The 27,743-nt window shown below is 41.6% G+C and overlaps 2 protein-coding genes across 2 annotated transcripts in view; both read right to left on the reverse strand.

Moving 5' to 3' along the window:
* Positions 1-27,743, reverse strand: part of LOC146669067 (uncharacterized) — a 576,742-nt gene that overhangs the window by 77,526 nt on the left and 471,473 nt on the right. The window lies entirely within an intron of this gene.
* ube2v1 (ubiquitin-conjugating enzyme E2 variant 1) lies at positions 9,916-16,363 on the reverse strand. The gene is made up of 4 exons (XM_085405493.1): positions 16,241-16,363; positions 15,356-15,504; positions 12,202-12,327; positions 9,916-10,154 (listed from the first exon to the last, which is right to left on the reverse strand). Exons 1-4 carry the CDS (start codon positions 16,257-16,259, stop codon positions 10,008-10,010), a joined length of 441 nt encoding a protein of 146 aa, XP_085261619.1. The 5' UTR covers positions 16,260-16,363; the 3' UTR covers positions 9,916-10,007.

Below are 27,743 nucleotides of genomic sequence, written 5' to 3' on the forward strand. Positions count from 1 at the left end.
AGATTAAATGTAGAGTGGTGTCTAAGCACCTAGTGACTGAAAATGGTGCTTTTAAAACCTTCCAGAATGCTTACCTTGGTAATCCAGAAAATGGAAAAGCTTCTAATGTGTTAAATGTTGCAAAAGACTTTATTGTTCACCCAGCAATTGGCAAATCTGCCTAAACCTAACCAAACAGCAACAACCCAAGTGACTGAATAACAGTCCCAGATCTGTAATTTTTTTGACATTTTATATCAGAAACAGAATCAGAGTGAGCCGGTGTGTACCTGGACGCCCATCCCCGGACACAAAGAACCACCAACGCACCGATGTCTGAGGGGGTCCGCCACTGGCAGGGGAAGTGGTGGTAGGGGGAGATAGGCCTCCAAACCTTGGAGGGCCTGAGATGTCCCCAGGGAGGTGGCGCCTGACACCCAACCTGACATATAGACACAGACATACAGGCACACACAGATACAAACATCCATTCCCACCCTCATGCTCTTATATGCACTTACTCCACACTCAACCAACGTGGAGACAGACATAAAGAGACGTTGTACACACGATCACACTCCCCAAGCGTACTCTACAAACCGGGTCTAGGTGCCCTTGCCCCTGGAGGGGGGAACTGCACCCAGACCCAGGTGGTGTTTCCCTTTTCCCTGCGGTGGGGGGAGGCAGACCGCCCCGACTCCGCAGCAGCAGGAAGGCTCCACACTCCAGACCACAGTCGGACGGCCAACTCCTCCTCCTAGTCCTAGCCCCCCTGCTCCAGTAGGCCGCAGAGAATGGGGGTGAGAGAAGACTCCAAACCTCCCTCCACCCGCTCATTGTAGTGTTGATGCATGTGTGTTCTAAGGTGCATTTAAAACCCAGGAGGGCTTGGAGCTACCTGCCAGAGAGCAGCAGGTAAGCGCATGGTCCCTCCTGCTAGCCCTCAATGTCTACGTGTATTTAAAATTGAGAGGTGGGCAACGATGCCAGGGGTGGGGTGTACACCCTGATGGTACTTTGGACCCCGTGTATCGTGCCCACCCCCAAGATCCTATATGTATGTGTAATGAGAGTGTGAGTAATGTGAATGTCTAAGTTGTGGGATAAAATTGAGGCAGAGGCAGCCAGAAGGGGACAGGGGGGGGGGTAGCCTCCTCTGCACCCTGGTGACATACCCCTACTCCAAGGCCCTGCATGTGTGGGTGGTTGTGGTGGAGCGGGAAGAGGGAGGCAGCTGGAGATGGGGAGGGAAGGAAGGGAGGGGCAAGTGACCCCTCCCTGGGGCCAGCTCCCCCGCTGACCCCAGTAGGCACCCCCATACTCCGCGACCCGCCAGGGAAAGGGGGCCCAGGCCCATCCAGACCGGGCCCAGTGCAGCAGCGCCGCCCGGCCCCACAGAGCCCGGGACAGTCCACCCAACCCCACCACAGAGAAAACTGCACCCACCCCACCATCCACTCATCTTCCAGACTACATAAGACAATAAACACCCAGGCTGAGATCTTCCTCCACCTCTCCTGTATCTCCCCCTCCTGCAGAGGGAGCTCCTGAGGAGAGGAAAGCTCCTGCAAGATGTGACAATCTCCCCCACCAGTTGAAGAGCCCCCCAGGTGGCTCGACGCACCGGCGGCACCCTGCTCCAGGGCTGGGCCCCCATGCACCCACCCGCCCACAACCCCGGCAACACACCAACCAGGACCCAAGCCCCCGAGGCCCGGTCCAGGTCCCAGCCCAGAGACGGAGCGCCCCCAGAACCTCACGCCCATCCCGGACCCACCCAGGGGCAGCCAGGCTACCAGGTCAGTAACCCACGTCCGTCAGCACAGACCCTCCCCTAGCCCCGCTGCACGCAGCCGCGAGGAAACAGTCACCGGAGAGCCAACAGAGCCCCTAACCGGACATGACCGCTACCCCGGGTTGAGCCCCCCAAGGAAGATGCCTCCGGGGAACCCCCCGACGCCCTAAGCCTGTCCCTACCCCCACACCAATCACAACAGTGAAGGCGGGACCAAACTATGACCCCCCACCCCCACTAGGTGATGGAGCTGATCAAAGGAGCCCAGAGCAATTGATCTGATGTGGTGGCAGAGGCTGTATCAAGACTAATGTAATCTAATAGATAATTTCTATATTGGTTAGAATTAAGATTATTTTTATTTTTCCAGTTCATGAGGACTGTTTTCTTGGCTATGCATAGGGTAGTGAAAACCATATGGGCGATATTCTTTTCTGAAGTGACATTATCTAAGCTGCCCAACAAACACACTAAGGGGGAAGTTGGAATGTTACATTTCAGACACTTCGATAAGTCTTCACATATCTTGCGCCAAAACTTCTGAACTGGTGGACAGAACCAAAGAGCGTGGATATAATTGTCCGGTGAATTGGTTTGGCAGTGTGAGCAGTTGTTGGTAGACGTAAAGCCCATCTTGAACATCCGATGACCTGTATAGTGCACTCTATGTAATATTTTGTATTGAATTAATTGAAGACTGGGATTTCTAATTAAATGAAAGGTTTTTAAGCAAATCTGAGACCAGAAGTTTAGGTCTAAGTTAACTGATAAATCCGCTTCCCATTTTGCAATAGGAAGTGATATTGATTCATCTGTTTTAGAAAGCATTCTGTATATTTTGGATAGTAATTTGGGGGGTTTAAGAGTAAGAAATTGAACCACACTTGGTGGTGTTTGTAGTTCAACTTGACCCGGTTTAAATTTCTTTTTTACTGTGGATTTAATTTGTTGATATTCTAAAAATCTTTTCTTGTTGATCCCATATTGTGTAACTAGTCCGTCAAATGAAATAAATTCTGTTCCTTCTAGTATATGTTCTAAATATTTGATTCCTTTATCACTCCAATCTGAAAAGTTTATCATATTATTGTTTTGTAATATGTCAGGGTTGTTCCAGATAGGTGTACGTTTGCATACACACCGGCTCACTCCTTGGCGGCCGCTTATCGGGGCCTGGAGCCTGGGGCTCGCTCGGGCCACTTCGGAGGTGGGGTGCCCCCGGCCTCTCGGCCTGAGGCTCGGTCACTCAGGCGCAGCTGGCTGCCGGCGGAGCTCACGGGCGCGTCACTGCAACTCCCCCTGGCTTCTGCTCCGCGGCTGCTGAGTGAGCCCTCATCTGGGACTCTCCTCAGCTCTTTCCGGGACAGTGGCGCAGCTGCCCCTCTGTTGGTCTTCCTTGGTCTCTTGTATTCTGGGGGCCTCTGGATGTCTGGAGTTTTGATCTCCTCCACACCTGCTTCACGCCCTGGAGGACGGGGCTGTGGCCCCCCCACACCCTCTAGCAGATTATTACATGAAGGAACCTTTTAAAAAAAACAAAAAACAAGCGCGTCCATGCTCACAGGTGTACACACGGGTGATCACACCCACAAACTACACCCTTTTTGGCTCCTACCTCAAAGCACACGGTGTTCTGTTGATCTTATGTGCTGCACAATAATGTTTAACATTTAGTATTTACTGTCATATTCCCATATATCATTGTGATGTTGTTTATTCTATTACTCTTGTTCTCTTCTGCTTGCTTTCTTTTTTCTTTCTCAGCAGGTGATCCAGGTGATTGATATATGCATTTTTTTTTCTCTGCCCGTTCTGTTGGTTTTTGTCTTTTGCCCTTCTCCCCCGTCCCTCTTCTCAGCTGTTTCTCTTTCCCTCTTTCTTTCTCCCCTTCTTTCCCCCAGTCAAGTCTGTCCCGTATTCAGTAAGTGAAAATAAAATAAACAATAAAAGGTGAATCAAATGGACCATTACGGCAAGGCTGGGATGGTCAGTTTGGTAAAGTAAATCCGTTGGGCATCTTTCTTTGCCTTTAGACAACAATTCTGATGGCAAAAGAGCCAAACGGGACAGGCCAAAAAAAAAAAAAAAAAAAAAAAAAAGAAACAGAATCAGAATACTTTATTGATCCCTGGGGGAAATTATTTTTTCGCTTTCCATGCATGGAGGGTTTCACCCCAAGTCCAGCACCCTAAGGCTGTACGCTAAGCGGAAGGAAGGGGGCCGGGGACTGGTGAGTGTCAGCACCACAGTCCAGGATGAGACAACGAACATCCAAGAATACATTGGGAAGATGGCCCCAACTGACCGAGTGCTCAGTGAATACCTCAGGCAGCAAAAACCCAAGAAAGAAGAGGGAGACAAGGAACCATCATGGAAGGACAGGCCCCTGCACGGTATGTACCACCGGCAGGGGCGTGCTGGGTGTTTTTATATATATATATATATATATATATATATATATATATATATATATATATATATATATATATTAGGGGTGCAACGATATTCGTATCGATATTGAACCGTTCGATACAGTGCTTTCAGTTCGGTACGCATATGTATCGAACAATACAACATTTGTAATTTATTTGATCAACTTTCCTTCTGACGATGCTGTCTGTGTTGAGCGCTCAGTGAATCTGTGTTCGACTACTCCGCCTAGGCTGCACTGTCGAGCGCAGATCCACTGAGCGCTCAACACAGACAGCATAGTCAGGAGGAAGAGCGCAGGGCAAGCTAGCGAGACAGAAGTTAAGCTCTCCTTGCAAGATGGACCTCCCCCACCCTCATTCAGATCTGGCGTTTGGAATTATTTTGGTTTTCATGTGACGTATGACCCTGAAGGTAAGCGAGTCATGGACTAAAGTAAAACAGTATGTTGGATGTGCCATGCAATGCTCAATTACATGGGTGGGAACTAGTGTGTTAGCGCAGTTAGCTCGTTAACGTGTTGGCCGTCTAGCCCCATGCACGGGGCGATCGGCGGTAGCTCGTTAACGGAGATTTGCTGTGTTGTGGCGTTAAGGTCATTTCAACGAGATTAACCTGAAAGCACTAGTGGGAACACAACGAATATGACTGCACATTTACGCCGACATCATCCTAGTGCAAAGACAAAAACAACAAGCATGCTACTAACTTTAGCCGAGTCATTTAGACAGCTGTTAGCACGTGATTCTCCTTATGCTGCTGAGAATATAGCCCAGAAGAAGCGGATAGTATAGCTTTTATTTTGGAAAGAGACATTTCTCTGTAATAAACTCTCTTTTCCAAAGATGAGTGATTCCTCAATCAGATACAGGGCTTGCAAAATCGCTAGCCCGACGTCCCGGAGCTAGCGATCTTTCCAGTCGGGCTACAAAAATCTCTCTGCCCTGCCCGTCGGGCTATTGTAGGAAAAATATATGTCAATGCTTTTGCATTCTTTCAGAAATGTAGCTGGGTAATTATGTCATTGGCATCGGTGAGCCACTGTCAATATGTGACATATTGAAATCGCGTTGCACCCCTAATATATTAGGGGTGCAACGATACACAAAATTCACGGTTCGGTTCGGTTCGATACTTTGGTGTCACGGTTCGATATTTTTTCGATACAAAAAAATGTTCAAGCATTTTTAATTTGTCATTTATTAAAATTATAAATATATATTTTAACTCAAAAGTACAGTTTTTAAATTTAACCCTAACCCTTGTGCGCGTTTTTTATTTTGACAGCGAATGCGCACCTGCGGACCACTTATGTGCAGCCCTGGTTATTTAGCTTGTCATATTGCAGCCACAGAAATTCTTTTGTCCATGAAACCATAAAGCTGCACTTTCTTTTTGCCTTATAGTCTGATTTGTCATAACTTCTCCGTTTTGTGGTAAGCTTTTCTTTGGCTGTCACTTCTTCACCCCGACCTGTCTTATTTGGCTCAGCAGAACTAAAATATATATACTGCTACTTTTACACACGGACTCACATAAGCTCAGCGATTCTCTGCGCGATCAACCTCTCACATGTTTAAGCTTGCTGCGGGAGATTTCACTTGTCATGTTTGCATAGTAAGCTAACGATTAATAAGACGATGTCAGAGGAATTGGTGCACAAATTATCATCACTCACAGATCAGTGCTGTCATTGCAAAGTGAAAGCAAAAAAACAAGCGCAAATTCAAACGCGATTTCAATATGTCACATATTGACAGTGGCTCACCGATGCCAATGACATAATTACCCAGCTACATTTCTGAAAGAATGCAAAAGCATTGACATATATTTTTCCTACAATAGCCCGACGGGCAGGGCAGAGAGATTTTTGTAGCCCGACTGGAAAGATCGCTAGCTCCGGGACGTCGGGCTAGCGATTTTGCAAGCCCTGTATCTGATTGAGGAATCACTCATCTTTGGAAAAGAGAGTTTATTACAGAGAAATGTCTCTTTCCAAAATAAAAGCTATACTATCCGCTTCTTCTGGGCTATATTCTCAGCAGCATAAGGAGAATCACGTGCTAACAGCTGTCTAAATGACTCGGCTAAAGTTAGTAGCATGCTTGTTGTTTTGGTCTTTGCACTAGGATGATGTCGGCGTAAATGTGCAGTCATATTCGTTGTGTTCCCACTAGTGCTTTCAGGTTAATCTCGTTGAAATGACCTTAACGCCACAACACGGCAAATCTCCGTTAACGAGCTACCGCCGATCGCCCCGTGCATGGGGCTAGACGGCCAACACGTTAACGAGCTAACTGCGCTAACACACTAGTTCACACCAATGTAATTAAGCATTGCATGGCACATCCAACATACTGTTTTACTTTAGTCCATGACTCGCTTACCTTCAGGGTCATACGTCACATGAAAACCAAAATAATTCCAAACGCCAGATCTGAATGAGGGTGGGGGAGGTCCATCTTGCAAGGAGAGCTTAACTTCTGTCTCGCTAGCTTGCCCTGCGCTCTTCCTCCTGACTATGCTGTCTGTGTTGAGCGCTCAGTGGATCTGCGCTCGACAGTGCAGCCTAGGCGGAGTAGTCGAACACAGATTCACTGAGCGCTCAACACAGACAGCATCGTCAGAAGGAAAGTTGATCAAATAAATTACAAATGTTGTATTGTTCGATACATATGCGTACCGAACTGAAAGCACTGTATCGAACGGTTCAATATCGATACGAATATCGTTGCACCCCTAATATATATATATATATATATATATATATATATATATATATAAAGTCACTCATTAATAAATAGCTGAAAAAGAAACATGTGTAGTTGTAGCAGCAAACAGTGTGTTAAGTGGATGCGTTGTACAGGGAGATGGCCTCAGGCAGGAAAGATTTCCTGTGTCGTTCAGTGGTGCATCATGGGTAATCTCAGTCTCTCACTGAACGTGCTCCTGTGACTGACCAGCATGTCATGGAGTGGGTGGGAGGTGTTATCCAACATTGTCTTTAACTTGGACAGCATCCACCTCTCCGACACCACCTTGAGGGAGTCCAGCTCCATCCCCACAACATTGCTGGCCTTACAGATCAGTTTATTGAGTCTGTTGGCATCTGCGACCCTCAGCCTGCTCCCCCAGCATGCAACAGCATAGAGGATCGCACTGGCCACAACAGACTCATAGAAAATCCTCAGCATTTTCTGGCAGATGTTGAAGGACCTCAGTCGCCTCAAAAAATAGAGACGACTCTGGCCCTTCCTGTAAAGTGCTGTGGTGTTTTTAGCCCAGTCCAGTTTATTGTCAATGTGTACTCCAAGGTATTTATAGTCCTCCACAATGTCAACACTGACCCCCTGAATTGAAACAGGGGTCAAGTGTTTCCTGGTCTTCCTGAAGTCCACGATCAGTTCCTTGGTCTTTGCCACGTTGAGCTGCAGATGATTCTGCTCACACCACGTGACAAAGGAGTCGACCACAGCCCGGTACTCTGTCTCATCATCACTGCTGATGCATCCAACCACCGCAGAGTCATCAGGAAACTTCTGAAGATGGCAGGTCTCTGTGCAGTGGCTGAAGTCTGTGGTGTAGAGGGTGAAGAGGAAGGGGGAGAGGACAGTTCCCTGTGGTGCCCCTGTGTTGCTGATTACCTTGTCAGACACACACTGTGGGAGACGTACATATTGTGGTCTTCCTGTCAGGTAATCAACAATCCAGGACACCAGAGAAGCATCCACCTGCATCGCTGCTAACTTATCACCCAGGAGGGTCGGCCTGATGGTGTTGAAAGCACTAGAAAAGTCAAAAAACATGACCCTCACAGTGCTCGCGGGCTGGTCCAGATGGGTGTAGACACGATTGAGCAGGTAGAGGATGGCGTCCTCAGTTCCAAGACGAGGCTGATAAGCGAAATGGAGGGGATCCAGATGTGGTCTTACTATGGGTCGCAGCTGGTCCAGGATGAGCCTTTCCAGGGTCTTCATGATGTGGGAGAGGTCAGTGCCATGGGCCTGTAATCCTGGGGGCCACTGGGACGTGGCGTCTTTGGCATTTGTTCACCACACACCAGTATTCATAATCTACGCATACACTGGAGGTATTGTCACCCCTCGTGTATTTAAAAAAATACTCAAAAAAGAAAAGAATGTTCTGAGGAGGAGAGTTGATTATGTGAGCTGAGTGCTTCTTTTACCATACCCATGGGGGTGTTCTCCTATAAAATATGGCCATACTTAAGATAACTGAGAAATTTCAAACAGACCAAAGACACCATTTGAAGAACCATGTTCTAAAGCTTTAGTACACAGTGCAAATGTTCAGGTGAACAACAATAATTCCTCTTTATTTGCTCATGTCATCAGGATGAGTAGTATGAATCTGATCAATTTTCATCCATCTGTGGCTTTTTGAACCACATAATCAAAATAGGGAATCATTATTTTCAATTTACCATTTTTTTTTCTTCAAAACCTTCCATTTGGACAATGACGACACAAGCCTGTGGAAAAGTAATAATGTTTAATTCAAATAAAACCATGCAACAGGTCACCATAACCCTGATTAGATTCAACCCGTTATAAAATAAACATCCAAGTACATTGTGTTCAGTGGGTGATCACTGAATGAGAGCAGACAACTCCATGGAATGTACACAGGTCAGCCCAGAAAGTGAACAACCCAAAACGGGAGGGAAAAACAAAACAATCACAGCTGCTCCTGTTCCACGGTACAGTGACGATCCCGGAAAAGTGCCAAACACGGAAAGCACAAGGACCCGAAGCACCCCACCCACAGCGTCGACCCCCCCGCCCCACCCTTCCTTTCCCTCATCCCACGGGCTGCTAATAATTAATTACCATCACAAAGCACTATGGCACACAGAAGACAAGCCTGAGAACACGAGTGATGAGCCAGCAGTACCCTGCTGATAGATACGAATGTCTAGTAGCAGTTTAATTGTGTGTACCAGATATACACTTGTTTAAGGAAGGCCCCTCAAATTCACATCATCGGGATATCGCAGAAGCAAAGGGTAGATTTTTATTTCTATTTCAGGGAAATCTTTCAAGTATGGAGGCATCCCAAAAATGAAGAGCGCTATTATAGCTGGGGTTACAGAAGTGGTTTGTTTTTTCATTCAATCCATTATAGACATTTTGAACATGATTTGCCGCTGTTGCTGCTTTTCTTTTCCAACATTTACTCAATGCACTGACACTGACGGTGTGTTAAATCACAGTGAACAGCAGCAGCAAGACATGCTCACTGTCGTTGTAGTCCTTTGTTTTGTCACAGCATCATAGCTGTAAAGTCATTCGTGGATTACATTTCTCTAATCTTGACACTGGAATGATAAGCTACCAACAGTAAGAAGGAACCTTGAAAATATTCGTTGGAACTAAAGTACTTTGAATGGAAAAGTGGCTCAAGATACCCATACATCAGGGACTAACTGTCACCACATGTGAAAAGCCCAGAAAACACACATAATTGGTACACTCAAGTCATTTTACAATCTGGATGTAGAACACAAAGATCATAAAAAATAACATTATAGTAAGATGTACAGTATTCTTGTTTTGCAATGTCTGGTCTGCACTGTGAACCTCAAAGAATGATTGGGCACCAGGTCAGGAATCTGGGTTCACCTGCACATCCCTCTCTCCGTCCAATGGAAGGCTCCCGAAGGAGGAAGTGGGAGCAGAGAGTCTTGTGTAGTATGCATGCATATGTGTGTGTGTGTGTGTGTGTGTGTGTGTGTGTGTGTGTGTGTGTGTGTGTCAGAGAGTAATGAACAGCAGCAGGAACTTCAGTTGTTGTACACCTGGCCCTCAGGTGGTTGGGAGAGCCTGTTGTTTTCTTTCATCATCATGTGCTGTCTGAGCTCCTGCAGCACTGCCCGGATGTTGTAGGAATTCTTCCACCGGGACAGTGATGACACAGCCTTTAGGTCGACCTGAAGGGAAATGAGCAGAAGGATGGTGGAGGTGCTTTTTATTAAGTAACCAATGACCCTTGGTTCAATCTACATAGAAAAGACAATTATAGACAGAAACTGGTGTCACGACCGAATGCTTGATCCCATGTGGTGTTTCAGAGTGGACAACACATCTTACCTAGACTCAGTCTCCCTCTTCCCTCCTTGAATTTAATTAGTACCAAAATCTTGTAACACCCATTTGAAAGCTTTTGGGTGTAAGAACTTTCCTTCCAGAAACCCTGCGTACACACTGAGCAGATGCCACTGTTTGCTCCAGTTGGCCTCCGCTAAGCTATTGCTGGTCACTCCCTTTACTTTGGTCTGAACTCGACTCTTCTCCATAGACTGCAAATTGTTCAGAATGCGGCCGCTCATCTCCTTACTGGTAGTGGACGCCGTGTCTCTATCACTCCTGTCCTTGCCGACCTGCATTGGCTTCCCATTAAGTATCGCATTCAATTCAAAATCCTGTTGCTCACCTTCTGAATTATTAATAATATAGCTCCAAGCTACCTCATTGAGCTACTTAGATTATACACCCCTGCTAGAGTACTAAGATCATCTTCCCAATCACTTTTGGTACAGCCGAGATCCCGGCTGAAGACTAGAGGTGACCGAGCGTTTGCCTTGGCTGCACCTGATCTATGGAATAACCTCCCCATCGCTGTCCGCGAGTCTGATTCCATTCAATCCTTCAAATCGCAGTTAAAAACCCACCTATTTAGCCTCGCCTTTTCTACCAGTTAATGATTGTTTGTTAGTTAAATGCTTATTTCTATCTTCGGTCTATTCTTAACTACTTTTAATCTTTTTTTTTTTTTTTAAATGTTTGACTGTCTTATCCTTTACATATATTGTTCTTTTATGCTTTTATATGCATTTCTTTTGCTTCTGTGTTTTTAATGCCATTTAACCTGCTACCATGTTGGTACTTTGACATAGCCTTCATCCTCCCCTGTTACTTCATCTTACCCTCTTGCATGTTAAGCACTTTGGTACACCACTGGTTTTTAAATGTGCTATATAAATAACGTCTGTTGTTGTTGTCATAGACAAACGTGTAGTCTATTACGTGTCACGTCCAAATCCCAGTTTCAGACTGAGGATTCATCAAGCCTGCATCTGCAAAAAGTTCATTTATAAACATTCATAATTTTTCCCCCATCATAATTTTTATTATTTTTTTAATACCAGGTAAATAGCTGCAAATAACTGTTGTTTGCAAAACGTGTGCACAGGTTTTTAAAATTTACTATTTACATTTGGATTTCAAGTTATAAAAATGATTCGTTAAACATGTTTGTGGTTGTTACAGTAAAAAATAAAACTTTTTTCCTACCTGGATTTTATGTTTTTTGTCTGATTTTAGATTGATCAATTGTGTCAATGCAGTATGTCAAAATGACAACATAAGTGTAAATTCAGACGTGAGGTTGTGCTGAAAAGAATGATACCAAACAGGGCAAGGTGAACAGTTTTAAAGGTGGAATATAGAGGTAAAATCAAAAGAACTCAAAAACTGCCAATTATACCCTGGACCGCAGAGTCCAGAGTCAAATGAGATACAAATGCAAGTTTTCCAACTTTTTCCCCTGAAATTCCTCGAGTTCCATCTGCTCAAACTAAACAGCGAGTGAGTTTTTGAGTTCTCTGTAGAGACACAGGAGCCCTTCTAAAAAGCTAAAAGTCATGCTAGCTTTATAATGAAAGACAGAATAAGCACCTTTGTGCAACAGAATTCAACATGATAATTATTTTATTTCACTGGAAGTGAAATATTTTATTGAACTGCATAACCGCGCAGCACAAAAGCAGAAAACTGTTGAGTCTACCTACTTCCTACTACTCCTGAGACTCGAGCCATATGTTATACCTACAGCAGCAGCAGCTACAACCAGGAGCAGACTATTTGTTGGTTAATTATGTTTTTACTGCACAAGTCATTTACAGTTCAGAATCCTACCAAGAAAAACGTGTGAGTGAATATTATAACTCAGTCAAGAATATCTGCAGGGATACTTACCAGACCGTTTGAGCTGTTCACACCACTTAGGTTTATCTTGTTCACAAAGCGGACATGAGGAGGATGCTCAGGGTATTTGGATCCACAGTCTATTTTCAGACTGTAGATCCTGCCTTCATAGACAGTCTGCAATGAAAAGAACAGAAGACTGGTTAGCTCAAAGAATCAAAGTCTAACAAACTCTAATAAGCTCTACTGTCACCAGTTCTCTGGAATTAACAACTGCTGACATTAGAGCCCATTTAACTTTTTATTCTCTTTCTGAACCGTGAGACTACTGTGAGAAGAAAAAAAAAACATATTGCATGCTTTACAAAGCCTGATAAAAGAATTCGGCTCAAAAAATAAACATTTATATTAAATCTGTCACTACAAAGCTTTAGTGAGGACGTGCTGATAAAGGTGCAGAGACATAGATGAAATCAAATAAGGTTCAACACTGACAGCAGCTCTTTTTAAAGTTTATGTTTGTTTACATTGTCTATAAGCCATCAGCAGTAGAGGTGAAATCGCTGAAAAGAAAAACTTGGCACACAGGAGTCACACTTTACCAACATTTGAATATGCTGTGGTAAACCAGCAAGGCTGCCATAAACAGTGCTGGAAAAAATGCAAGCTAACTAGTTCAGACTTCTCGTTATTGTCAACCACACACTGAAGTGATGCATCATCACACCTCTCTGGGGGGCAAAATAAAGCATGGAGGTGCAACCAAAGGCAGCACAAGCCCCTAAAACAAATGCTCATAACAAAAATAAATAAATAAAAATGCGTATTCCAACTTTCAGCACACAGAGTTTCCAAAACCTGAGGCTCAGTTACTCAGGGAACATTCACTGGGTAACTACTGTTTCAGAAATGACTATATGTGGACAAGCAGCTAGAGTGCTAATTCAGCAGCTACAGCTAGCAAACTGCACTCATAGACACACATTTCTGCTAATTAGTGCCATTTAGTAAAATCACATAAAATACTGGAATATCACTCACCAAAACTGAAGCATGGACTTCTATTATTTGTCAGACAATTTCTTTAAAATGCTGTAGAAGGCAACAACAACACAAAGTTGAGAGGTTGGACTACAAGAGGTGAATTACTAGACCACGATTAGCTCGAGTTCCCTGTGTCAGGACATCAGTCAATCAAAACAACCACCTCTAATCATTGTAGATTTCCGGAAGAGGGGTCATAACAACCATCTGCCTCTCTTCATTGGCAGTGAGGCGGTGGAGAGGGTGAGCAGTTTTAAATTCTTGGGGGTAACTGTGACCGAGGACCTGTCCTGGGGCAACCATATCACCTCAGTTGTACGGAAGGCCCAACAGCGCCTCTACTACCTGAGGAGACTGCGGAGCGCACACATTCCCAGATCTCTGATGTTGAACTTCTACAACTGTGCCATCAGCAGCGTTCTGACGTATGGATTTCTAGTGTGGTTCCCCAGCTGCACCAAGGCCGATCAGCAAGCACTCCAGCGGGTGGTGAAAGAAGCTGGCAGAATTATTGGAACAAGTCTGCCAGAGATCAGTAATATCTTCCCCACTCGCTGTCTGAGGAGGGTGCACAGTATCCTGCGGGACCAACATCACCCTGCGCGCCACCTTTTCCATCTGCTGCCCTCAGGGAGAAGGTACAGGTCTATACAGGCCAGAACATCCAGACTGGCCAACAGCCTGTATCCACAGGCTGTGAGGCTCCTGAACTCTCTGCCCCCCTCTCACGGACAATAACCATATCCAACTTCTTAATAGCAATGAACTGGTCTGCATTGGTGCATCATATCTTTATTCTCTTCCCCCTCCTGCCCCCCCCCCTCTTTCTTAAATAGATAACTATCATATCTGATATCATATCTCACAGTACAATAATATTGAATGGGTTGCATTGTTGTATTTTGTCATGTTTCTCAGGTCTTTGTCTGAATTTCTACGAACATTATTGCTAAGGATTGTCTTATTGCATTGGAGTCACACTGGGTTAAATATGTACACTTGGGTTTTAAGGGGTATTTATTATTTTCTTCTTTTTTTTGGGTTGTATGGAAGCCCCAAACGCAATTTCATTGTTCTTGACAATGACAATAAATAAATAAATACTAAATACTAATTTATACAGTGGTCAACACTGCTTAACACAGCTATAAACAGGTATGCTGTAAAGATGGCCATTTTAACATAGAAATGTAAGGAGAGTAACACTTTTTAGGCAGCTCCACATTCACCTCTTTTTTTGGACCCAACTCGTGATGTTTGTAAAGCGCACCTGTCCACAGAATCAATGACTTCCATTCCAACCTCTCCACTATCATGGACAACACCGAAAAGCTGTTAAAGGATGTCAGAGACAAGATTATAGAGCTGCACGAGGTTGGACTGGGGAAAAAGACCTTCAAAGGTAAGACGCTTTTGAACATCTAAATAATTGAGAGAAGGCTTGGGAGAAAGTGCTGTAGTCAGATGAAACCAAAATAGAGCTCTCTGGCATCAACTCAACCCACTGTGTTTGGAATAAGTGAGATGCTGAGTATGCTCCAATTGGAAAATCAATGTTTCCTTCCTTGGCTGTATGTCAGTCTCCCTGGGCAACACCGAACATTACCAAACTTCAAATTGTCCCCAATGCATCCACTGGAGTGAGAGTGAGTGTGTGATAGTTAGAAATAAGAGCTACGGGAATGTGTGTGTGAATATGGCTTCTAATAAAATAAAAAAAATAAATAAATAAAAAAAGGCTCATCCAAGTACCAGCTTTACAGTGCTGTTTCTCTCCACACAGAAACACGGCACTGTAAAGCTGCATGTATGGCTTACAACTTGTTAAGGTTTTCAAAGTTGGCTTTTCTAATATTTGACTTTTTCCTGCCTCACCTTCATGCACATTATATCTTGTTGAATTAATAATCTTCCTGCTGACACAAGGGTGTGACAAACACAGCTTCAACAAATCATATCGGCTCGTGAAATCTCTGCTTGTGAGCAGCACAGCCACATGGTCAAACAGAATCTTTACCGTGTGGTTTGCATTTTATTGTCTTGTGATGTTTAAAAAGAAACCCCCTTTTAGTCAGCTTCCAAGGCAGAAAGCCCAGTGGCCGACTGAAGAAGATCAGTATTACATACTGAAGTGTTAGAGCAGGTGCTTGACGTGGCTCACCTTGGCAGGGCCAATGATCATGCCATTCCAGTGAGTTAGCATCATGTCGTCATCATCTGCAAGGCCCCAGCTCACTGTACCGTCTCCAACTCCCTTCTGACCTTCCTCCAGTTCCTCCAGCAGCCGAAAGCTGCGGGGAACTTTGACGCCTTTACAAACATAGACACACAAAACAAATGACAATTAGGCGACTTCTGTGCCATGACACGACGCAGGATAACCCACTGATTTCTTTTAGAAAGGAAAAAAATAAATTATACTGCTTAGCTTAGTTTCAATCAATCTGGTCAAATTTTTCAACACAACATAACCAGAATGAAGGAGAAACAAAACTACACTGATCTGAATAAAATTAAATGTAATCAAATACAGAAGCTCGACGCGTTGAGTAAACAGAGACAATTGCTTCATTTTGTTTGTAACGCTGTGTTTTCAAGCGCTTCTTCCGGAATGTTGTGTCTCCGGTGACTGAGCTTACAGCTAGCGCCGAGCAAAATACTCATCTAGCTACACATCAAGCTAGCTACGGGCGTCACCTCAACTATTACCACAAAAACGTCATAGTAGACCCTATAAATGCCACCTGGGATGAAAACTTGATTGTTTTCACTAGAGAGACCCCCGATGATTACAAAAAGATATAGTGTGGGTGTTGCAGGCGGCAGAGTAACGCTCAGGGACCGTGGGCCAAATTAGCGAGTCCTTTAGCTAACTAACCAGCGTTAGTAACAGCATTTTCTTGCCACCAAAGTCCAGTTACAAACAAAATATCACTACAGCGATACGCTTAGGAACCGTTCATCTACTCTGGTGCTAAATGGGAAGCTGGGCATTTTCGCTCTAACTGCAAATCACGACAATATAGCACGTAAACTGTCGGTTTACCTTGTCCGGCGACTGCCATCTTTGTCACTGCTTTACGGAAGCGCGTACGTATGTTAAATATCGCTTGCGCATGCCCGCCCGAAAAATAATTGAAATGTATTATTATGATTATTATTGTTGTTATTATTGTTATTAATGTTATTATTTTACTCCTTACCTTAAAAAGCATCGACATAAACTAGCTTTCTAACACTGCCTCTTTAATAACTTGTTCACGACAAATATTTTTTAAGAACTAATCGACACTTTTATTTTATTTATTTTTATTTATTTGAAGGCCAGAACACGAGCTGAACTCACATTTGATTTGTCTTGGAACAATATAAATAATATTGGTACAATATCGGAATAGCTCACGCCACCGACACCGGTGTCTAATTCGTATGCGACATCGCCATCTACTGGTACAATATCGCCAATGTAAACTTGCGGAATAGTCTTAAGTTCACATTTTCTTGCCCCAGAACATCTTTAGAGCGGTTAGCACAGGATACCGTTCTTTATGAAAGGAGAGGGGAAAATGTGGTCCTATAATTCATAGCAACGGACCATTTATGAAAATGATCTACACAACTGGCAAAGCTACATGTACACGGTGTTGTAATTTCATTTTCCACTTCAGACCATAATCTGCTAAAATATATTTTAATTTTCAACAACGGGCTGATGGACTATAGTTGAACATCACACAACCATAAATGTATATACACTCTCTAAATCAACATTATGACCTCGATTCATTGATTCACACTGGAACATATCCAGCTGGTAAATATGAAAAATAAAAAGATGCATTTAGTTTTATGGGTTGAGGGGTAGATATGGTTTAATTACTACAAATGATTGTGATGCCAGTGGCAGGGGGATTTACTCACAGTACGATATAATCTATATGCAAAGATCCAGCCGGTCACTTCATACCCAGTAAATTAGTATCTCAAAAAGCAGACCCAAAGAGAGTACATGAGGGAGAGGGTGGTGTAGGCCTACTAACTACAATAAGAAAAAGTAAGTGCATGTGTTTCTGTCTGAAAATAGCAAAACAATTCAGATCCGCGAGAGGAGGGTGAAGGAAAATGTTTTTAATATAAGTGACAAGTTTTCTGATGGAAATCACTTTGCAGTCTGTGTGACGTCATGAGGACTGAGACTCAAATACAGCACATGATTTATCCAGATACAGCTGCACTATTACCAACAAGTCCACCTTATCAACCTGATACCTGACAATGAGTTTTAGGTCAGCACTGAGAAGCAACAACGGGAATCAAATACAACATTGAATAACAAAACTTCAGATATAAATCTCAAAGCCAAGGACCATCACAAAATCTAATCTTGAGTTATTATTTTAACATTTCTAACTTTACTTAAGAAAAAAACAAGTTTACAGTCTGGTACAAAAATAGTTTTGCTTTCCTTCTTCAACTCTGGAATAGTAAGGGTTTGGCCTCATAACTGAGTTAATGCCAACAGCAATGGCTATAGCCAAGCTCAATGCTAGGCATCACTTCAGTGATTATAATTACTGAGCTGCACCTCTGACTCTTGGTGAGTGAAACTACAGTCAGTCATGTCTGATGAGGACATAGCATTAGCTTTAATGTACTGTGACAGTGTACAATGTACAACACTGTAACATTAAAGTTGTAACTTTAAAGCAGGACTTCACATTCAGCAGCATGGTATGTTGACTATGTGCATCATTTACACATAGTCTGTGATCACACCATCCAAAGGGATTATTACCAATGTTCCGTTTTGCAGTGTTAGTCAGAAAGTGACTGGCTGCTCCCGTACGGGATTAGAACGATGCCACTTTATCCCATAGTCCAGCCAATATATACGCAGCTAATCCACATCGTTGACAGGCTATGACAGCGTCTTTATGCGCCAACACCGGTGTTTTAGCGAGCAAAGCGGCTGATGTGGAGTGAAGCCACGTTAATGACAACGTGTACAACCACTGGAGATGTGAGCAGGACAGACGGAACAATTGACGGAAAAAGTGTGGACTTTATACCAGTTTTTAAATTGTGTTGATCGGCCACGCAAAACCAGAGTTATGATAAAAATATCTGCAATGTTTGGTTTTCTTCCTGAATACTATCGCTGTTTATATTTACTGCGGGAAGAAACGGTAAAAACAGCGTTTTATAAGGAAAACGCTCTAAAGCCTGTGAGCAAAAACAAAACCAAAAAACTCCACCCTTTCCTATTGGTGGAAAAATGTACCATGTGGACCAATCAAAAACTGATATGGCAGCATGGCCTTTAGTTGTTTAGGAAGGGGGGAAGTTTTAGGAGTGACAGCTGTGTTTTGAGATGTGAGAGATTTGCGATGTTTAGCGCAAATCTTGTGTAGTTAGTGTGTAGTTAGTGTGTAGTGTAGTCAATAGTGTTGTTGTGTGTGTCAGAACAATGAGGCAACTGCTGAGTGTTACAGGTGTTACAGCAGTGATACATCTGCTGCTGTCAGGCCTGCAGGTATCAGGCTGTTGTTCTCCTTCATCTCATAGTGGACAGAAATTATTTTTTGGAGTGAACAAATAATTTGTGTGGCATCAGATTTGATGCAGAACAGCTGATTGTTCTGTAAATAGTTTGAAATGTTTGTTTAATAAAAACGCCTTGGCTGCATTTTTAGGTAAACAGCTGCAAAAAACTTTGTTTGCATAACTCAGTTACTTTTTTGAAGAAGTAACTATATAATTAATTACCCAACATTGGTCATATATATATATATATATATATATATATATATATATATATATATATATATATATATATATATATATTTATTTATTTATTTAGTTAACATGCTACACAGGTCATGAACAAGATTTTTTTTACATTTTCATTGTAAGTGGGCTAAAGCAGTTAATTAAAAGTAGTCTAACATAAATGTAAATACTGTAATCAGATTATTTTAATAAACCATGTAGCTTGGATGCTGGCGTGACCACAGTGCACATGCCTGCTGTTTCTCACAGTGGTCCAAGGGACCGCTCAGGGAGTTTGTGTGTTCGCTCAGACACGTGAAAAATTAGAGGGAACATTGGTTATTACTTTTTCTGTTTTTTATTCAGTGCTTCACTGAATTTGAATACTTTTTACCAGCAAAATTGCAGTTGTTTAAGTGTTCATGGTTTACATTTCCAGAAAATCGTTGATAATACCATCTTCTTCTTTCTTAAATCGAGTCGAATTTGGTAGAATTGTGGTAAAGCTCAGTTGTTTACTGTAAAGGGTTGTGTACATCTTCATTTTCTTGTAGGCAGGTGCACAAGAGGAATTATCCCTAGGCAGAAAGTAAAGGTGACGTTTTACCCGTTGCAGAAGTAAGGATGGAAACAGTGCATGTTCTTTCATGTAAAAGATTCAAGCCTGTAGGAGTTCACTCTCTCTTTCTCTCTCTCAGCTACTTATATTCTGAATTTTTGTTCCCATCAGTCACAATAGAGATGAGACTGGACAGCGAGTCACATATTTGGGTATGTAGTAATGAACATACTGGGGATGGGGGAAGGTTGTTCTCTGCTCCACGCCTACCCACACCTCCCCCAGTCATGCACTGCCTACCAGCCAGTCTCCCAATCAGTCCTCCATCCCCCATCATAGGCAGCCACCGAGCTCCTCTTTCCTCTCTAAGGACAAGTGGCTTTCAGAGCAGAGCCTGTGTGTGTGTGTGTGTGTGTGTGTGTGTGTGTGTGTGTGTGTGTGTGTGTGTGTGTGTGTGTGTGTGTGTGTGTGTGTGTGTGTGTGTGTGAAAGACACAGAGAGAGTAAAACTTGGAGATGAATGGCTCAGTGTTTTTCACACGGATGTGAATGCAATGTGTTGCTCTTGACCGACAGGCGTGCTCATTCACACTCTGCTTTCCCACTTTTCCATCTCATTTCTCTGTCATCCTGTTATGAATACAGGCTTGTGCTCGGAAACCTTCACACAGTCTACACAAATATCTACACAGACCAAAGTGTTAACTTAAAAGGTAACAGCAGTCCAACAATAACACACTGTTTTATGGTGCATTTAAACTAAACACTTCGTGGTCTGCAGGAGTACATTAGGACACGTTCCAACTTGTCTCAGCCCTTTTCTTTTACTTCATTTCTCTGTTGCTGAGGCACTGGCAGAATCCACTTTAGTCAAACAGTTTTCAGGACTTCTTTTTACCAAAGTGTTCTGTGAGTGGAATTTAAGGAAACAGTTGAATAAATTGGTGAGAAAGATAATAAATCATTAGTTTCACTGATTAGTTTCAGTGTGAAAATAGTGTAAATCTCATCCTATAGCCTTAATAACATGAGATCTCAACTAATCAGAACGCCTACTTTGGAGCAATGTGTCCACAGCATTTTCTTCCACCGTCATCAGGGAGTACTCAGATCCTTTACTTAATACCAGAAATATAGGAATACTGCTTTACACACAAAAGCCATGGCATTACCAGACCCATAACTACCAGCCAATAGACATCATATCATAGTGGAATTAAAAGCAGCACTACATGAAATGAAATAAAAGAAAGAATATTGAAATATGAAACAGAATAAAAGTTTAAGTCTGAATGAAATTCAATACAGAAACTAGAAGAACAAAAACAATAACTCATGCATAAAAACTGAAAAGTGGAATTAAAAGCTGTGCAAGAGTTATGTTTTTAAAAAGCACAACACAAAGAAGACCTTGTGGTAGAAAACATGTCTTTGGCTGTATGGAGAACAGAGCATCACAGCCCGAAGAGCTTAATCACCCCACAAAAGTCATTTGTAGCCTTCACTAGTGCCATTTCTGACTGAAGCTTAGCCGGTTCAAGCAAAAGCTTTTTAACTAGGAGCAGCCAGCATGGAGTACATGTCCTGCTATAAATTAATCATATTTAAAATTGAACAATGAATTAATGACGAGTCTATCCATGGTCAGTTTAGTTAGAATGGAGTCTGATAGACATGTTGAAAGTTTGGAGGAAGGACTCGTGAAAGTTAGTTTGGAAAGGCTGTCTGTAGTCACTGAAGTTGCTGTGTTGAATGGTACAGTATGGTGGAAGCATTTAGCCCATATAGCTCTGAGGCTATGACAATTACTGGCATGTCAAGCCTTCTCACAGCACAAACTCCAAATCCCAACCTTCCACCAACATTCTACAATACACCAACATTTAATTAAATAAATATATACATACATTTGACCATTTTCATACAATTAAATATTTTAGATGAAATATTCTACACTTTACCCTTACACCTTAACATTTGCCCAAACACCCTGGAGAGGACACAGAAAAGACATGTGACACATTTGCCTAAGTTCTCCTAAATGGTAAACCTTATTTGCTCCCAGTGACTATTCTTTCCTTCTCACAGACAACCACTACATTTCTTGATGAGGAGCAGCTGTGCAGGACCTGGAACAAAGGCTACCTGCGAATTGTTAAAATACTCAATAAATATTCAATAAATAATTAAACCTCTTGTGTGCAAATGTTATTGATGTGCAAATATTGCTTAACCCTCTGGGCTCTATCCTGGCCATTTGTGGCCACTTCACTTTTCTTTTTTCAACCATTTTCGTTCTGTTAATGCAAGTGGAATGAAACTTCCCAAAGGTGTGTATTTCTTTCAGATTTTTTAATTTTCAACATCAGCTCCTTAATAATATCAATAATATTCACTATACACCATATACACTATATCATGCAATTTAGGTAAAATTGCTTTCATTCTAAACTCAACACATGAAAATTGTAGTTTTTAATGTTTTTTTACCAAATTACATCATTTACCCATTTTTGGCCAAACAAGCGATTTCATGTAACATTCCTAGTTTCTAGTAGCGGCCTTTGATGGCCTACCACACTCCAATAGACCAAAATAATGAAACAATTTTGACATAGGTTTGATCTTAAGGATCTAATAGTTTGTGTTTGTGCATGACATTGCAGCACAAACATGTATTTGCAAGATAGACTGGAATAAATAATGATACATTAAACATTACATAGGCTGCAGTGAATTTCTGTGGATGCAGGATATTGAGCTTTGAGGTTCCCAGTCAAACTCAGCTTTGAAGAACATGTTAAAAGCAGTTTTACTCTTGTATTTTTCATAAAAAGATACCATACCCAAAATATTAACTCTAAAAACAAAAACAAAAAAACCCCAATCACAGGACATTTTACAGAGTTCAAACCTGCAGCTGCAGCGCAAACAACAACAAACACAGTTTGTAAACGTGTCCTGGAGTTTCTGCAGGTGCAGACAGAGCTACTGCTGTAAGTAAGCCTAACAGCTTCCAGATCATTTATTCTGGCTGTATGGCAAGAAGGTCATCACTGCTTCAAGCACTGCCTATATGATCTGGTCAGAGAGCAAGGACAGCAGCAGTCATCTGTCCTTGAAGAAAAGTCATCTGCCCAAGATGAAGAAACTTCCTCTCCAGAAGATGAGGGGACAATCTCCAAAGAAGCTGACTGCATCACCACTGATGAAGAGTACTAGCCAGTGCCTGAATCCTCTTCTTTGGGGGAAGATTGGGGTTGGGGGGCATGGAGGTGGAGGCCGAGCAGCTGATGGAAAAGAACATACACTCAAAAAAATAACTCTTTAAATGAACATAAAAAAATCATGGAAAGAATTTCCACGTGATTAAATTGCTTTATTTTAGCATTATGCAATTCTGTTACTCCAACTTAATGCACTCAAGTTGGACCAACTTAACCCTAGAACACTATCGCTGGGTGAATTACACCCGAGAAAATACATTTACATGATTTCTCTCTCCTGCAGCTGTTTGCGTGTCGAGGAGCCTGTGCCATCACCAGGGAAGTCTCAAATGTCCCAGGAATAGGTGGACCAAAGACCAGCTTTCCAGAGTCATTATTTTGTTTTAGGAGTTTTATTTTTCATTTTGTTAGACATGGCACAGTTGAAAGTAAAAGAAGACCACTCTAATTTGTCATGTGTTGTCATATTTTGATATATTTGATTACTTTTCATTGGTTATATTATATCGGGTAAAAATCACCCGGCATTAGTGATCGTGTTACTATTTATAGCGATAGTGTTCTAGGGTTAATTAAAGATTGATGAATCAACGTATTTACTGCATTTTGATCCAATATATTTTAATAGTGTTGATCCAACTTAAAGAGTTTTGTTCCAACTCAATTCAGTAGGTTTTCTCCAACTAATTTACTAAATTTGGTCCCAGCTTAAGTTAATTGAGTTGAACCAACTCATACAAATTAAGTTATTCCAACACAAGTCTTTAATGCTAATAGAAAGCAATTTAATCACGTGGAAATTCTTTCCATGATTATTTTAAGTTAATTTAAAGAGTAATTTTTTGGAGCATTTAACAAAGTCTAGAGTCTGGTTAACATACATTTCACTATTACATCTAAAAGGTAAATAAAAATTTGTCATACACATCTTTTTGTTTTCTCCAATTTATTGAATTTATAGCAAATTTCACATAATGTATAAAGAATACATGAAATGCAAGTACAAGTTACATAACAGAAAAAAAGTAGTGGACAAAGTGGAAAGTTAACCTGTTAAAACAATTTTTAACAACAATGAATGGCTGAATCAGGTGATTTTCTGATGACCAATACAACTACTTTGAAGGTCAACAGATGCACTTTCAAAAAAGAAAATATCTGCAATTATTTTAGGTTCATGGTCCAGATACATGGTGTAGCTGTTGTAATGGGAACATTTCTCAACGAGAAAATAGTGTTTTGAGAACCTGTACTTTGTGTGCTGTTGGATAGTTCGTGTGCATCTAATTCCATAAGAATCTTCTGCAGGACCTCAAAGGTGTACCTGAGTTCCAGAGGGTAGCTCAGGTTCAGTGAATAGACCAGACCAAGCAACATTGTCACTGCAAAAACTACATTGCCCAACTCACCCATCACTTCCACCCCCTCTAGAACAATCACAACATCCTGAGGGTCATCGCCAGGCTCCGCACCCTCTGATCGAAAGACACAGATTCCAAAGACTGTCTCTGCTATGGCAGTGGCGATGCTTTTTATCAACTTCCTGTAACAATAAAACAAAAAAAAAGAGATAAGGATTTCTCACTAATGTCCATTGCAAACAGTTTTAAAAGTAAATATCTGTTTTACATTAATGTAAAATACCTAAAAGCTTTATTCATTCAAGCCTTATAATAATGTAAATGTAATCAAAAATGACTGCCCGATATTTTTCCTGACTCATGAGAAGTTCATTCAATACCTCAACAATGTCCTGTCTTTCAAAATCTTGTGATAGGGGTGACTGTGGCACAGGAGGTAGAGCAAGTTGTCTACTGGTTTAATCCCTGTCTTCTCTAATCTGATACTAAAACTATCAATGGGTAACATACTGAACCCCAAGTTGCTCCTGATACATCCATTGAAGTGTAAATGTTACATAAAAATCTTGTATGAATGTGTGTATGAATGAGGTTATTATAATGATATTATAATAATGATAGTATAAAACACTCAAGAATGGTGTGTGTAGTATCCAGTGAGAAACTTAAAGCTCTTACTTTTCCTATTTTAAAAGGTATTTTTTACAGCCACCGGTAATTTATAGGAAAACCCCATCCCCTGAAACTTTTTGTATGTAGTTCAAGCTTATCTTTGATCATCTCCTTAGTTAAGGATACAGGCAAGTTAACATACCAGGTAATTCTTCACCAGCTTCTCAGGATCTTCATTCAGGTACACGCAAAGACCTTTGGCGATGTATTCTCTTCTGATTTCAACAGCATCAGTCTTTATACACAGAGGGGGAAAAAAACAAATATATACGGAAATCCATCTCAACGACCTAGCAGTGGGATTAAAGAACTTTTAGTTGAATTACCAGGAATTTGTGAGAAATACAGAGGCTATTGTTTTACAGTCTTAATCTTTTCAAAATAGTATTTATGCATTTTAGACAAGTCTGTCATTTTAATATTGTTTTGTAATTTGTGTATTAATTTAATCATGCCATACCCCCAATTCAAGAAAGTTTAGATGATGTGTACATAAAATCAGAATGCAATGTTTTCTTGGTCTCAAAACTATATGTCACCTACAAATGAATATATTACATTTTTAACATGGGAATGTGATAATTTTTAAGAAAAATATTAGCTCACCATGAATTTGATGAACTGGCCTGCCAGCTCTCCAGACCTTTCACCACCTGATAAGATTAAACATTTATTATCTTTACAGGAGGGAACTGCAAGTCTCCAAGTTTATTAAGTAGAAAAATATTTAATTTCAAAAAAATTAAAAAACAGGAAAACATATCTGTTCATGTTTTGTCTTTCCTCCTCAATGTACTAAAAACACATAAATTGTTAAATAAACCACTGTCCATCAGTTGCAACTTACAAACTTACAAATTTCAACAACCCACCAGTAAAATGTAAATTTATCACAACAGTCTCTGTGGTAGAGCCAAACTAGCTTATGTGCAGAGGTTAAGTTATAAACAATATCTATATTTGGAGTAGCTAAGTCTTTCATATTAGGCTATCGTGCTAGCATGACATTGTGCTATATTCTTGCACTAACGTGTTAGCTAGCTAGAATGGCATAAACAAACAGATATTTTTTTTAAAAAAAAACAAAAAAACAAATGTGAATAAATAGAACTGAAAAGAATCGACAAACTAATGATACCTTTGTGCAAAAAGTATTTTCATCAAGATGGATAAAGATAGATTCACTCTTACCTTTCCAAGATGACCGTGAAGCAAACCATGTGCTTTCCTGCCTCTTGTTGTTTAGAATCTCACGTGATCTTGTGATATCGCGAGTCTTTAAGGCAGCTAACCACTCTTGTTAGATTTTATCATGTCATATCAACAAGAATAAATTTAAGAGGCGCTAAGTTGGTAAATTTCTTGTAGATCTTATATGATTTTATTACGTTCACCTTAGAAACATAAATTCATTGTGTTCAAATTACATGTTAGAGTCTTGTAAATGCAATAACCACCAAATTTCACTTTTTTGAGTGTAGGAGCATTTTCTGAGACCGAGGAGAGTGACTGAGTGGATCCCTCATGAAAGGAAAACCACTGAAGAGAGACTGCTCTACAATCCAGTGCCCACTGGTATCAAACCAGGGCTCAGCCTGTATGCAGTTTCATGCATTAGCAGCCTGAGATCTACTTTTGACTTTTTTTTATAACAAAGGAGATCTTTTAGCTGCTGTGCACCCTTACAAAGCTGCACGGGAGGCCAAGGTGTGAGGATTGGAGGATTATAGATGAAGTGGAGATGTGAGCCTAAACCAGAATAAAGCAATACATAGCATGTTGGATGACAACACTGGAAGTTCTCAGGAAGTAAAGAAGGGAAAGGGGTTCAGACTCCAACTGACGGAGGAGCTCCGAGGACAACGTCTTTCCTTTGGTCACCTTGGCAGAGGAATTCCTCAGATGAAAACTGGCACAGGGGAAACAACCCAGAGCTTCCTCCCCAGCTCCTCCAGTTGCAACAGAGGAAGATTTTGTTGTCTGTCTTTGGCTTCACCAAAACTACCACAGCGATATCCCACATGCCAAAGCAACGGAGGAATGTGCTTCTTTTGACAGCAACACACAAGGAACCAGCAGTCAGTGATGGGGAATAAAGGATGCGTGAAAGCAAGAAGCAATCCTGGACTACAATAGGCACAAATATTGCTTGGATAACTTAGAGGGTGTTGGCACCTCGAGTTGTAGAAGGAAAACTAACTGATGGCTGATGGCTCTTTTCTCCAATCTCCTGGATGTCTTGGGATACGATGCCTTTGTCCCACCGGAAACAACTTCACTGAAGTGGGGGAGTCCTCTACAACCTACAAATGAAGAGTGATGCTGGGAGAGCTGGGACACATGCTGGTGACCTCAACAACTGCAAGACACACTTGTCCCTGATTCTCAGCCACTTCTGCCATTGATCTCAAGATACATTAGTCTGAACCAGAGTGTGACCCACACCCCACCAACGAAATGAGAAGAAGGTGCAAAAGGCGCACCTCCAGGATTGTAACAGCAGCCCCTTGTACCAGGTGTAGAAAGTGTGCCTATAAAAACCACTCTACTGTGGTTAGTACATCTTGCTGCTAATGAGGATGCACACAGAAGAACACACATAGTGGAATATAAATTTTGATCATTTTATTGGTCATTTCAGTGGTTATTTGGTCATTAAATTGCTTTTCTGGCCAATAACACACCTTTTGTGATTTTCTTTTTGGTCATTTATCCCCTCCCCAAAGAAAAAAATAATAATAAAGTAAAAATAAATCATTATTACTGTTACTGTTACTGACCTGCAATGATGACCTGCATCATTCATATGCTAAAAAATCTGAACTTTATTACTATTTTCCCCCAAAAGCGTAGTAATAATACATAATATTATTACTACGCTTTTCAAAGGGTATAATATCTGAATTTGAATTATGTTTTGGTTTTCATGACTAGGACCGGTGCTAATCTAAAAAATCAAGTC

The sequence above is a fragment of the Rhamphochromis longiceps genome, linkage group LG5 (assembly GCF_057381845.1).
Source record: "Rhamphochromis longiceps isolate RC_006_pf linkage group LG5, R_longiceps_female_GT1.1, whole genome shotgun sequence".
Lineage (NCBI taxonomy): Eukaryota > Metazoa > Chordata > Actinopteri > Cichliformes > Cichlidae > Rhamphochromis > Rhamphochromis longiceps.